The sequence below is a fragment of the Theobroma umbraticum genome, unplaced genomic scaffold, assembly GCF_002168275.2.
Source record: "Theobroma umbraticum cultivar Fairchild unplaced genomic scaffold, ASM216827v3 scaffold_146.0, whole genome shotgun sequence".
Lineage (NCBI taxonomy): Eukaryota > Viridiplantae > Streptophyta > Magnoliopsida > Malvales > Malvaceae > Theobroma > Theobroma umbraticum.
Window position 1 is genome coordinate 2367073 of NW_018397265.1, and position 12338 is coordinate 2379410.

The window sequence follows — 12338 nt, forward strand, 5'->3', positions numbered from 1 at the left end:
TAAAATCAAATTAATTTCCTTTTGTCATGTTTGCAATTAAGGTTCTAATATTACAACTATTTATAATATTAACCTTACACTTAATTAAACTATTTTAATTAAGTCTTTAGAAGTTAAAATCTAAAATATCATTTAAGTCTAACTTAAATCATCACACTCCCAATTTAATTTATAGTACAACTTTTGTGTGTGACCTATTATGTTCCTAATAAGTTGACAATGAAATTAAATTATAATATTCATCAATTAATTCAATTTCATAGACCAAGATTGGCATCAACAATGCATCATGGCCACTCAATTATTAAGAGAGTTAAAGGATTCTTTGACAACCTTTCAATGTACAATCTATCAATATAATTCATTCCTTCATCATATATCCTGAAAATGATAAGAGCATGGTGCAGTGTCTACTCTTATTAATCTTCATATTCATTCGTGAAATTAGATCATTAGTTTTGTAGAGACTTATGAAACTTCTTTTCATAATTTTCAAGTCGTTTTGGCCAAAGACTTCAATAAGCTAATAGCAACCAAGAATTGTTAGGATGCATCCCCTAAATCAGTTGGGTGATGATTTCTTTTTGGACCACTCATTTGCCTTCACATGCTTCATGCTATATCCAAAAGCATCCTATTTTGGCATCCTTGGTTAGGCATTCGTAGGGATGAAATCAAAGCATAGCACTCCACATATAAGACAACCTAGTGTCTAAAGTCTAAGAAGTATTTACACAATTGACATGTGAGAAGTATTGCATAAACACTTAAGTGAAATACTAAATGCACTTCTCATGGCGAGTCATGTTTAATGAACTTGCTCTTCTAGGCAAGCACCTATTTTCTCGTTCCAAGCATCTCTATACTTCAATCTATGAATTGATTGCTTACTTTCAAAGAAAAGAACATAGAATACACTAGTCTTTAAGAATCATTAATGTCCAATCTCAATGATACATTGATTAGGAACATTTTGAGATTATGTTTTGATGCATAGGGATTCATAACTGCAAACCATTATAGTTTCCTTATAAGGCATATTAATCTTATGGACGTCATTCAATTAGACTTATAACTCATTATAATTGATGTCTTATTGATGAAGAAAAACCTTTAATCATTCAACATGTATGATATTATTGCATAATTGGAATCAAGCCTTAACCAATCTCAATTGGTTGTAGAACTCATCCCAACAAAACTAAGTTCAGGCATCAACCAAAAAATTGTTTGTGGAAGACCATGAAACCAAATATCCACAAGTCTTGAGTCTGACTAACTTTTTCTCTACCAAAGAGAAGGAAGAGAGCAAGAGCCCTTTACACCAACTTCTTTGCATTGTGTTAATGTTTTGTTTTGTTTCCAAAGAAACAAGACATAATACTAAAAAATATTTTTAAGCTATTTAGATTTTATTCTCTTATTATATTTAATCAAATCTTTAGATTTGTATTTTGAGTCAAATAAATCTTTATTATTAATAGTTGATTAACTATTATTTTGTGTTACATAGTGCTGATGTGATATACTGATATGTTGATGTAGCTTAATGATATATTTATATATTATTTTTCACCCTTCATATTAGTGCTACATAAACATAAAATGATAATTGGTATTTTACTTAAAGTTAATTAATTGACTATTAATCATAAGTGTTTATTTGATTTAAAATAAAAATATAAGAGTTTTATAAAATGAAATAAAAAATAAATTTTATTTAAATTTTTTTTAAATAATTGAAAAGTTTTTTAAAATATTATATCAAGAAGAAATGACCTCATAATAAATATTACAAATCTGATGGTGAATGACTTTATATGAAGGTTACCAAAAGTAAACTTGCCATAGAAAAGCCCTTACTTTTTATGATTTACCAAAAATCACATCTATTTCCTTTATTGCAAAAAAATAAGGCAGACAAGCAACGTTTGGCAAAAGCTATCATCACCTCACAAGTCAGAAACACAAGGTGGAAAATGGACTGACGAGAGAGTAATTAAGGGAAAAAAAATGAGAGCCACATAATATATATATTATTTATGTAAGCTAAGGGTTGGGTACTTGGCAATGGCATCACGTGATGGTGGACTGGGAAGGGAATCCAAAATGTGTCAACGAGGATATGATTCAGGGCGCTTTTAACTAAAAATTGGCCGAAAAGCGGCAGGGACAGGGCGTGAAACGATTAACGAGGGTTACGTTAGGCAGTAAAGCGCAAGGCACGTGACGAAATTGGTTGGAGGAGTACGGGCAAAGGTCGCAAATTAGAGGCCTGCAATCACTGCCCTACCCTGATGGCTGATTCCACTCGAATCTGGAAATATCAAAAACATGGCTCACAAATTTCCCCATTTAAAAAATTCATCTCACATGTGAGTGCACCTATCTGACAGCTGCTACATCCACAACCCAATCAAATCCATTCTTTCTTTCTTTCAACAACAATGCTCATGCTTATTTTTATTATACTCTTTCTGTCGTAAATAATATTTTAATTTGATTTTTTTGTCAATTTTTTGTTTTTATCTTAAATATCTCAATTATTTGATCAAATTAAATCTTAATAAATATGTTTGAAAACTATTCCATTTAAAGTTTTAGAAATGTACTTTTTTATAATTTTAATTAATACTCATAATTTTTTTAAAAAATTTTAAGTAATGCTTTTTTAAAATTTTAATTAATGCTCATGTTTTTTTTGGATAATTTAGATTAATACTCATAATTTTTTTATTTGTAATTAATGCTCATAATTTATAAATAAAAATAATCAAACTTAAAAAAAAACTTATATCTAAACATTTGACTTATTAGTTAATGTATTAATTATCTATTTAAAAAATAAAATTCGAATTCTTTCTATGTAAATTATAAAAAAATTTTAAAAAAACTTAATTACTAATTATGAGAGAAAAAAATAAAATACTATAACATACGTAAAAGCGAATAAGTAAAATAAGATTCAAATTCTTCATTTTTTAATTATAAAAAAATTTAAAAAAATTTAATTACTAATTATGAAAAATAAAATAAAATAGTGTAATATAAGTGAAAGCGAACAAGCAAAATACTTTGAAGAAAGCAAATACCGATCCTACCCCGAACTCCTGAGAAAGAGAATATCTTAAAGAAACAGCGGCCTCTCATTTTTGCAATTGCTGAAAACTGCTTGTACTATATTAATTTTTTTAATAGTTTATACTAAAAAGTGGTAGTACTATATATACGTATATATATCTTTTTGACTAGACGAAGGGATGGGGCCACGTGGCCGATAGCTGGACTCTTCTTGTTTATGTTTTAGCTAACAACAACCCTTACCAAGCCCCACACAACTTGTGGCTCTCAATTTTCCTGCCCATTTCTGATTTCTTTTTCTTTTTCTTTTTTAATTATTGGTATCTTGGCAAGTGAAATTTCATAGTAGCAGTAGATTGCGTTTTCCTTTTCATAAAGTATTGGCCGACTCTAGCCAATGAGCCTCCTCAGTTGATTCCACGTAAGAGTTAGGCTGCTCTGCTTTCAGTACCACGTGCCACTTCCCATCTGGACCGTCAACTCGGTCATGTACAAACCCTTGTTCTTTGGTTTTAGGTAATCAGCCCCTGCCCGCCCTTCACATAGTACTAGTACATAATTAATGCACTCTTCCCCTTTCATCAATGATGCTTTAGTTTGACTTCTTTACAATTTTTTTATTTAATTTTTTAATTTATTTTTAAAAATAATATTTTCATTTCTGATGCTGTTCAGTAGTAGATATTTTGTATATTTTCATAATTAAATATAATTAAGTACACTCTCATTTGATATAATTTTATATTTTATTTTATTAAATAATATTATTTTATATAACTCTTTATAATTTAATATTATTAATTAATTAATATTTAAATATTTAATTCATTAATTAATACATTATCATCTGACTTAAAAAGTAACGTTCAAATTTCTTTTTTTAATTATATAAAAAATATTATTAATTAATTAAATATTTTAATTTAAAATAATATTATTAAATATAAAATGTTCATATTATTTTTAACTAATATTAAGTTATATTATATTTAGGGTAATTTACTAATTATATAATTTAGCATTATTACTTAATTTAATATCTAATATCTAATAATTTAATAACATTATTAAAAATTAAATTATATATTATTTAAAATTATATTAACCGTTATTATTTTGTAATAAATTTAATTTAAATAATTATGTAATTTTTATTTTATTATAATTTTTAATTTGAAATTATTTAATGTGTTCCACACACACATATATATTTTTTACTTATAATATTATTTAAGTGATATTAAACTATAAGATAATTAAATAGTAGTATTTAATATTACTATGTAATATTATGTAAATAATGTTACGTAAATAGTATAGTCTTATTTATCAAATATATCATTAAATAGTATATTGAGATAAGCTACAAAGCAGTTTAGAGATATGAGATAAATAGGAGTGGAAAGCTAGGTCGGTAAGATGATAAATATGAGGCTAGGTTCCACCATTATCCTGACGAAGAAAATAAACGAAGACATGAGGCTGAAATTATACGCCTACTACGATTGTTTGCACAGGGTGTTATTGTAGAGTCAACCGCCTGAGATCGCCGCCCACACAGACCAGAAAGGGCTAATTAAAAAAGAAAAAGGAAAACTATTTGAAAATTTACTTGGACGGTATTGGTTGAAGATGGTACGCGTGGCGTTTACGGTAAAGAAGAGCTGATGTGGCAAAAAGCGCAGAGGAGGTGTGGTGGGGACCACTTCAGCTCATCAAAGTCCTTTATGTCACAAGCTGCACTACCACTTGGCCAGCCGTCTTTGTCTCTCCTTGTTTTTAGAGGTCACAGATATTTTTCGATTGTTTCTTCAGCTTTTTTCCTTTTATTTTTCTGTTCCGCTTTTATCTCCACTCTCGGGCGAGTGACTGCGTCGGTCGCACGCTCTCTGATAATGTGACAGAGAGGAAAGAAACGAGAGAGTAGAACGAAGTGCGCGTGGGGAAAAAAGTCACAAAATATCTGAAAATGGCCACATTTATCATTTATCCATCCATCACTCAATATCTTCCACAAAATAAAAATGAGGAAGAAAAATCTTCTAAATAAAAGAAAGTGCAAGCAAAAGATGCCGCGTGTCGAGGGACCCGGGCGTTCTCAGCCACAAGACTCCAAAGCCCTTCTCGAATTTTCCATGTAAATAAAAAATAAAATTCAGAAATTGCATCTGACGTGGCGCCCTTCCCCTGCTTTTATGCATAAATAATAACATTACTGAGTGGTAATATATATCTCACTTTTCCAACTTGAAAACCTTCCTCTCTTGTTTTCCCATTCCTTCTCTCTGTTTCTATCTGGTATTCCGATTCTTCTTGATTCTTCTTCTCTTTTCTTCAGAAGGAAAAACTTTTGCAGCCACTCCCGAGTGCTACTGTTTAATTTCGTTCGATTTTGATTTCTTCTTATTGTTATTTACTGCGAATTCATTCCCCTGCCACAAAGACGTCATTTCCACTCCTGGCTCAAGTTTTCTCTTTTCAACTGGTGAGTTCCTGGCTGATCTGATGTCATTTATGGATAATATTTCAGTTGCCTTGATATTTAATGATCTTTTCTTATGCGTCTCACTGTTCATTGCAGAGGAGGGGAGTTATGATTAGTTTTTATTTTTATTTTTTTCCTTTTGTTTCAGTTTGATATTAAAAAAAAAAAATTCTGATTGGTCGTTGAGATTTCGAGACAAGTAGGAACTAGAGGTTAATTGGTTGGATTACAATTATTACTTATGATTAGGATTAGGGGTTATACATATATACATACATACGCTCAAAGAGTGGTTTGGGGACTGTTGCAGGAGTATTCTAGTATTGGCTCTGCAAGATTTGAAAGCAAAATCCGGTTTTCCTGATGGCTACTCAGGTACATGGCGACCTATTATGTGTTTTAGGCTTTATACTTGATTGATTCAGATTTTGGTTTTTTCTTAAGGTAAAGGGTGAATTTCCAGTATATACTAATATATATAGGCAGTCAAGTCAGATTACTGGATTTGTCGCTCGTTGAGTCATAACTGATCTTTTTACATCCTAGATAGAATTTGCCGCTTCTTTAGTTGTTGTTACTGTGCTTGTTGGCTCCATGCTTCTATTGATTATTGCAATTTGTTGAATTAAATGCGTTTTTGTGGGTCCAAGTCATGCGTTTTTGTATGCAGAAATCCTGTGTGTGGCGGTGGATGTGCTTTTATGAGATTTAGGCATTCATTTTGGTACTAGTGATTGTTATTAGAAAGTGATATTAGAGTCTATATATTGTGAAGAGCCTCGTTTCCTTATTGTTTAAATGCTCTTGCAAATTTTCATATAGGACCAAGTTGAAGGCACAACATCGCCCAACGCTCTTAAATCTGGTATATGCTGTTCCAATTCCAGCCCAGAATCTGAGACTTTGACCCAGTTTCACGAGTTATACACTTTTAAGCATGACCATACACCCAAGGTTCCTTTCTTCCCGTTGCCTGTGAATTGCAATTTCCTTTGAGGCTAGTCCCTGACAATTTAATTGTTAATCTTTTCTTGGCTGTGCTGACGTTGTCCAATATTTCTTTCGCTTTAAAACAGGTCAGGAAACCCTACACTATAACTAAGCAAAGGGAAAAATGGACTGAGGAAGAGCATCAGAAGTTTCTTGAAGCTTTAAGGCTCTATGGTCGTGGCTGGCGCCAAATAGAAGGTAAGTGCAAGTTGGGAGATGAACTCATTCACTTTTGTGCGCAGGTTATGGTTTGAACAGATTAAGTTACTATTATTTTCATGCAGAGCATGTAGGCACCAAAACTGCTGTTCAAATTCGAAGCCATGCACAAAAGTTTTTCTCTAAGGTTTATTGCTTTAAGTTTGTTGCAAGCTTTTCTTGATTAGGAAAATGTATTGTATGTTTTATGACCATGCAATGCGTAGACATTCTCAAGCAGGTTTTCCTGGTCATTTTGTCTCTTATACTTGCATGTTTCTGATTGTGGTTCTAGGTTGTCCGAGAGTCAAATGGAGGCTTTGAGGGTTCCATTAAGCCAATTGAGATACCCCCTCCTCGTCCAAAAAGAAAGCCAGTGCATCCATATCCCCGCAAATCTGTTGATTCACTCAAAGGAATATTACCATCATCTGAACCAGAGAGGTCTCCATCCCCTAGTCAATTTGTTAGAGAACAAGAAAACAAATCACCCACATCAGTTTTGTCTGCATTTACTTCTGATGCAATGGGGTCTGCTGCCTCAGAGCAGCAAAATGGATGTTCTTCCCCAACTTCTTGTGCTACCAATATGCAGTCAATCAATACATCCCCTGTTGAAAAGGACATTGACTATGCAACATCTAACTCGTCTGCAGAGGAAGAGAAAGCATCTTTGTCATCTGTGAAGGTGTTTGGTCATTCAGCTGTGGAGGATGTTTTGCCCATGGTAAAGTTTTGGCATTCGTCTCTGGCTTTGTTTATTCTCCGAACAATTATTGCTAACCTTTACTTTTGTCTAGAATTTGGACTCTGATTTCTTTTCGTTTCATGTAATTATCCAGAAACTCAATGCAGATTTCAAGGGCTTTGTGGGTGCTAAAGCAGATGCAACAATGGTTGTGCCTTTCACTAGTATTAAGCTTTTTGGAAAAACGGTTCAGGTGAAAGATTCCCATAAACCTTCCATGGATGCAGAAAATTTTAAGTCTCCAACATCTAAGACTGCTCAAGGGGAGATTGATGCTGTCGGTGAGATGCTTGTTCAGGCATTACCGTCAACACGGTTAGACACGCGTTTGTCACTAGGGTCTGTCACCGAAGATTGGAGTGTGGTGCCTTCCCAAGCTAATTTATCCCCTTACATGGAAATCTACCCAGATAAAGTTGACCATGTTGAATCCACCAGTGATGCTTCTCTGCCATGGTGGACTTTCTACCAAGGTCTACCCTTTTATTACATTACCTCATTTAATCAAACCCAAACAGATTCTTGTGTCGAAGAGAGGATGAAAGAGAAGGAAATTCAAAATGAAAGATCCTCTACTGGTTCAAATACCAGCTCAGTTAGTCAAGCAGAAAATAGGGAGAAGAATTCAGATTCTGTTGATTCCCAATGCCAACATCCTTGTCCTGAGGGGAAAACAACCAGTCAAAAGTGTAGCAAGGGATTTGTACCATACAAAAGATGTTTAGCAGAAAGAGATATGTCATCATCTGTGGTTATGTCCGAAGAGCGGGAGAGGCAAAGATCCCGAGTATGCTCATAGTAGCCAGTGCTGTTGTGCTGATAACGAACCAGTAAAAAGTTTTTAAGCTAATTTACTTGGTGGGAGGATGACAAATAAATATTTCTGGTGGTGGTTTCCAAAGATGATAGGCAAAAGTTTCACTGAATTCTAGGCTATTTTTTCTTTCTGTTGCTATATATCAGCTCAGCTCAGTTCAGATGGTATATGTCCTGGTAGGTGGATGCAGAAGAAGCAGAGGATCTGATGGCAGTTAATTATGGGTTGTACAATGTGTCTATAGCTTTAGAGGTGTAAATGGCCCTGCAAGATGGAGAAAGAGGGGTCCGTTTGTATGTTCAGAATTAAAAGTCTCATCTAGTTTTTGCACGTCAAGTGTTGAAAATGATATATGTATGTTCTGGATGCTGACTTGTTTTCCATCAATTTTTGTATCTTGTATATTCCAGAAACGTTTCCCCCTTCTCTTTTTTTCGAAATAGCAATTTGTTTCCTCTCTGTGTCCCGACATAGGTGTTGGAAATCTTAGAGCAAATCTGATATCCAACCCATAGTTGCTCAGGTCTCCATCATTTGTAATATGCAAATGGAACAAATCTGAGAAGTGAAATGAGCGCGAGTGTTCTCAACTGTGAAAATAATTTAAAATATTTATCAATTTCCAAGGTGGGATGAGCTTTATGTGTGCTCAATAACCATGTCGACTTATCTAAATCATGATCTCAACTCATTCTTTTATAAAAAAGTCATTTCTTAATCAACCCTGAACTCCAAAATTCTCCCTCAACTTTCCCTCTTCCCACTCATTTCTTCTTTCTCGTCTTCATCCAATTTCCTTTCTTTTCTTCCAAACAGAAATGGAGCAAAGAAGAGCTATTCACATTCACATTTTTATTCCCTCTCCTAATCCTTCTTATTATTCCTTTTTCTTTTTGTCTTGGAAGGTAACCAAATCTCAAGAAACTACACCAACAACCTCTTGTCAGACGCAACTGTGGGGATCATTAATTAGTACTTGATGTTCAAATATTAAACAGTATGAGAAAGGATTGAATGTATAGAGTACCCAGGGCATGAGAACGTGGGAGAGGGTCGGTCAATTCATGGATTCCCATCAGATAAAGAAAGTTAAAGGCGCGATGACAAGAAAATTGGATGAGGAGAAAGAGGAAATGAGTGGGAAAAGAAAAAGCGAGGGAAAATGTTGGGATCTAGGAAACTTTGTTAAGAACCTTAAAAGTGGATTAAGAGCTGATTAGAGTGTTTTAATCCTTTTTTGTCTTAAAATCTTAAATCAATCATTTTAAAACATGTGATTGGGTTAAAAATGTTAAAGCCTAGTTTGTAATTAAAAATCTGCTCAACAATTAGAGTATAATAATTAGTTTTCATGTCATCTACCATGTGGCAATATTATCCTTAAACTAACACATCAACATATATATCACATGGCAGATGGCATTGCATTAAATTAATAGCACTTTGGCTAACAGATGTTAACCAACAGTTAATAAGAAAGGTTTATTCTATTTGAAATAAAAGTACAAAGGTTAGAAGTGAATAAAATTGGATCGGACCAATGCCTCAATTAAACCAAATAAGACTTGAGTAAAACAATTTGGTCCAATTGGCTCGTGGGCAAAGATGAGATACATTAAAAGCATGCCCCAATACTAAATTGTCATGCATGTTTATTACGTAAAACTTAAATATACCTCCTGTGTTTGAAGTTGTGCCTTACTTCATCCTAATTTAAAGATACCAGAATAATCAAACTACAAATGAAAAAGGTTGGTACAACCAACACAATCATTCAAGGCATAATAATCTTTAATTGCAAACTATTACAGATCTTACTTAAGATGTTATTCCATACTGAAGAAAACAATAAAGTTATTGATCTTTTACTGATCAATATAAAAGGAAAGAAACATGATATGTGGTTGTTAGCCTATCATCCTTAAGCATGTTAAAATCATGTACAACCATCCTGAAAATTCAAAAATTAAAGTTCCAATGTTTCAACAGAAATTAAGTCAAGAAGACTCACCCAATAAAATTGAATCAATATTACTCACAAAAAAGCAAAGGAAAACAATTGGGTATAGTTGTAGTGAATCCTATTCATTCAAGCCAAACTAAACTTTGATGGCATGAATCTTCTTTGTCTAAAAAGACTAACATTAGTTGTATCTACCACAGTTTCAAACGGCCTATAGTAGTCTAGCCATTTCTGCAAGCAAATAAATACAACAACTTTATCAAAATTTGCATACATGATTAAAGCGATTGAAAATAGATCAAGAAGCTTTTCATACTTGAAATTTTGGAAATCTGAAATGCTTTTCTCTCTTTATATCTGTAAATGCAAATGATTCAGCAAAGTTCTCCATTTCTACAGGATCAAGATCTATTAAAGCCAACTTTTCCTCACAACATTTACATAACGCATTAGCTCTAATAGCTGTATATGATAAATTCCATCTACCTTTATTCAACTAGGCCTGCCTATGCCAGCCTCCTCCTCCATTTTCAATTGCTTTCTTTATAAATCTCTAATCCATGGTTTGTTTCCCCAATCTTGAGGTTACCTTACTCTCAAACCATTTCATGATTATATCTGCAGTAGAAGGTGACACTTTTCTCACACTCGTTTTTACTTTATGTAATAAGTAACACACATTGTCACCTTTTTCAGTTTCTGCACTTACTCTTAAGACTGCCTCCAATTTAGGCTCTTCTGCATGAACACTATACTCGAACATGCCTTCTTAATATCGAATGCTTTGTCAACATCTCCAGTGTTGCAGAAAACACTTAGAGCAGGACTATAAGAACACAATCTAGGATTTATACCATATTGCTTCATTTTCTTTACCATATCAAATGTCATGTGACCATTATTTATTGAAATTGCCATTCTTCCCTCAGCTGTCAAGGTTGCTTCATTCATTGGGACTTTATCCAAACAAATCTTTTCATAGATCTCAAATCCCTTGAGGAGGGCACAGGAAAACAACATCAATTGTAGTTTCATCTATCTATCTGCTGAAGCCTAGCATGTCATTAAGTGGTTGTTGAATCAAAGAACTGCTAGTTACCAATGAAATATTATGAAAATGCAAAATGACATGGTTCATCGAAGCAGTTTAGAATGTAAAAGAGAGAATATATATGCAATAATGTAATTTGTTCAGATTTTATAGATGAAAAAGTACCTTCATAAATTATGCAGATTGATGCAACAGCTTCAAGACTAACATTTACTTGAAACCTTCACCAAAGAAAATTATAAAGAAGAGAGAAAATAATATGTAAGTGATCATATAGTAATTGGGAATGTATTATTTTATAATTAAGTAAGGGAAAAGAAAGTCTAACCTTAATGTAAATTTGGGAAGATTTCTTTGTACACTACATTTTTAGTTTTAGTCAATTGTTGTTTATCTTCATTCAAAATTAAGATCTTCAATCCTTGTCGTGATGTAACAACCCACGCATCCCTCTTCTATGCTACGAATAAAGCATTAATTAAGAGATAAAGCAGGTACTAACGGAGGAGAGAGAGTCCGGTACGATATGTGAGGAAACAGAAACTGAACGACGAACAAAAGAGAGACTAACAACAATCGGGGATGTAAAAGACCTAATATCAACGATAAAAGAATGATGAACTGAAAAGCCAAAAGAAATAAAAAGCCATTAATCAACAATCATAATATAAAAGGCTTAATATCAAAACAATGTTGTTTTGAAAAAAAACTCAAAAAAAATATAAAGAGGGACTCTAATTGAATGACACTTAGAGACTCAATTGAAAGAAATTGAACAGTAATCAAATTATCCTACTTTTAATAAAATTCAGACTTCATTAGTTTAATGTTTTTATTATTTATTTTTTTCTTAAAAACTGAAGAAAAAGTAAAAAGCAAATAGCAAACTACAAAAAAGACTTATTCATTTGAATAATGCTTTCAATTATTTGTTATTAAAAAAATTGAAGATTATATTTGTCAGTTAAAATTCTACTATGTAAGTATACGTATCGAATAAATAGT

At 32.7% G+C, this 12338-nt stretch overlaps 1 protein-coding gene across 1 annotated transcript; it reads left to right on the top strand.

The window, feature by feature from the left end:
- Positions 1-5331: 5331 nt before the first annotated feature.
- On the top strand, positions 5332-8774 carry LOC110422518 (protein REVEILLE 7-like). The gene is made up of 7 exons (XM_021436466.1): positions 5332-5566; positions 5877-5941; positions 6389-6520; positions 6643-6754; positions 6841-6902; positions 7050-7481; positions 7597-8774. The coding sequence occupies exons 2-7, from the start codon at positions 5930-5932 to the stop codon at positions 8299-8301; spliced, it is 1455 nt and encodes a 484-aa protein (XP_021292141.1). The 5' UTR covers positions 5332-5566; positions 5877-5929; the 3' UTR covers positions 8302-8774.
- Positions 8775-12338: the final 3564 nt, after the last annotated feature.

Coding starts and splice junctions, on each gene's coding strand:
- LOC110422518 (XM_021436466.1), top strand. Junction 6,903..7,049: donor CACAAAAGTTTTTCTCTAAG/GTTTATTGCTTT, acceptor TTGTGGTTCTAG/GTTGTCCGAGAGTCAAATGG. Junction 7,482..7,596: donor TGGAGGATGTTTTGCCCATG/GTAAAGTTTTGG, acceptor GTAATTATCCAG/AAACTCAATGCAGATTTCAA.